At 43.2% G+C, this 1,417-nt stretch overlaps 1 protein-coding gene across 1 annotated transcript in view; it reads right to left on the bottom strand.

The window, feature by feature from the left end:
* Positions 1 to 457: 457 nt before the first annotated feature.
* Positions 458 to 1,417, bottom strand: part of LOC121544248 (dynein axonemal heavy chain 6) — a 129,822-nt gene continuing 128,862 nt past the window's right edge. Inside the window, exons 80-81 of the mRNA XM_045209045.1 lie at positions 1,211 to 1,357; positions 458 to 942 (exon numbers count right to left, since the gene is read on the bottom strand). Of these exons, the coding sequence (XP_045064980.1) occupies positions 727 to 942; positions 1,211 to 1,357 (363 nt within the window). The 3' untranslated portion in view covers positions 458 to 726. The remainder of the gene's footprint in view (positions 943 to 1,210; positions 1,358 to 1,417) is intronic.

The raw sequence follows: 1,417 nt of genomic DNA, 5'->3' as shown, positions 1-1,417 counted from the left end.
CATGTCTACTGTGCATGACGCCTGAACAAGACCAAAGAAACGTAGAGTATTTCATGTTCTGAAATCAAAGATAAACCCAAGGTCATGTTGTTGTATACTTCCGGAGACAGATTTGAATGGACCATTTGTTTTGCTGCAAGGTATAAAGACATATCAAGGGGCAGAACCCCTGAGGAAACACAGAACTACTTGAGTACTGCTAGTCTGATACTGCTGTGCAGCTGTCAATGAGAAAATATCTTTCTATCATTTGTGGAACTGAGTAGTACTTTCAATAATGTGTTCCAATGGGCGACTTTGTCCTGTTGGCCCGGTGTGTCTAAGTACTGTAAGTATGACAACCAAATATGTTTATAATAATAATAATAATAATATGCCATTTAGCAGACGCTTTTATCCAATGCGACTTACAGTCATGTGTGCATAAATTTTTACGTATGGGTGGTCCCGGGGATCGAACCCACTATCCTGGCGTTACAAGCGCCATGCTCTACCAATTGAGCTACAGAGGACCACAGGCTTCCTCTCCTCAGGTTTAAACAACTATTGAGACCTTTTCATTGTTTTGAAAATGAGAAAAACATTTTTCATAGTATTTCAGGTTTCACAGTCCTTACTGCTGCTGATAATAATGTATATATTTGAAAGTCTTTCTCAATTCGTTTTTAATTAGTTAGTAATGAGTTCACTCATAGCTTTAGTGTAAACAGTTAGTATTGAGTTAGTTCATTCATTAGGTTGGCAGAGGAGGGCAGTGCCCCTGAAGACCCAGTGAGTAGGACACTCTGAGGTGGGTAGAGACACAGCTGTGATGAAGTTAGTAGAGATGCCTGAGGAGGAGAGGAAGCCTGCCCGCTTGAAGGTACGGTACAGGGGACAGTCATAGAACTGGAGGTCCCCAGGAGACTCTGTAGAAGGCACAGCCACAGCATCATCAGATACCTGGCCAACCAAACACAACATAGGGATGGTCAAATAAGCTACTTTAAATAAATAAAAATCACCCTCTGATATCCCGAGAATAAAACTCAAGTTTATGTCATGAACATATAGGAAATCGTTCTCACCAGAGCTCTCACAACAAAAACAGCAAGACGGTCCAAGACAAATATGCAGACAATGCTAGATCCACTGTATGAAGAACGGTGGGTAATATGCTGAAGTGATATTCAGTGGATTGAACGGTTAAATGAGAAGGTGAGCCCTCTACCTGGCAGGGTAGGAAGTGTATCTCAGGCACAGGGCAGTGTTTGATGTTGTGTTGGAGCTCCTGCAGGGTGTGGGAGACAGGGTCCCAGCTGGCTCCGTCAAGGTAAAGCCCATACACCAACACGCCCTCATCTGGTGGAGCTGGGCCCTGGGAGAAAGATGGTATACCAATTCTCACCGTGGATCTAACGTACAATGTTAGAGGGAT

Source organism: Coregonus clupeaformis, chromosome 29, assembly GCF_020615455.1.
Source record: "Coregonus clupeaformis isolate EN_2021a chromosome 29, ASM2061545v1, whole genome shotgun sequence".
NCBI lineage: Eukaryota > Metazoa > Chordata > Actinopteri > Salmoniformes > Salmonidae > Coregonus > Coregonus clupeaformis.
This window is presented reverse-complemented; position numbering and strand designations above follow the sequence as displayed.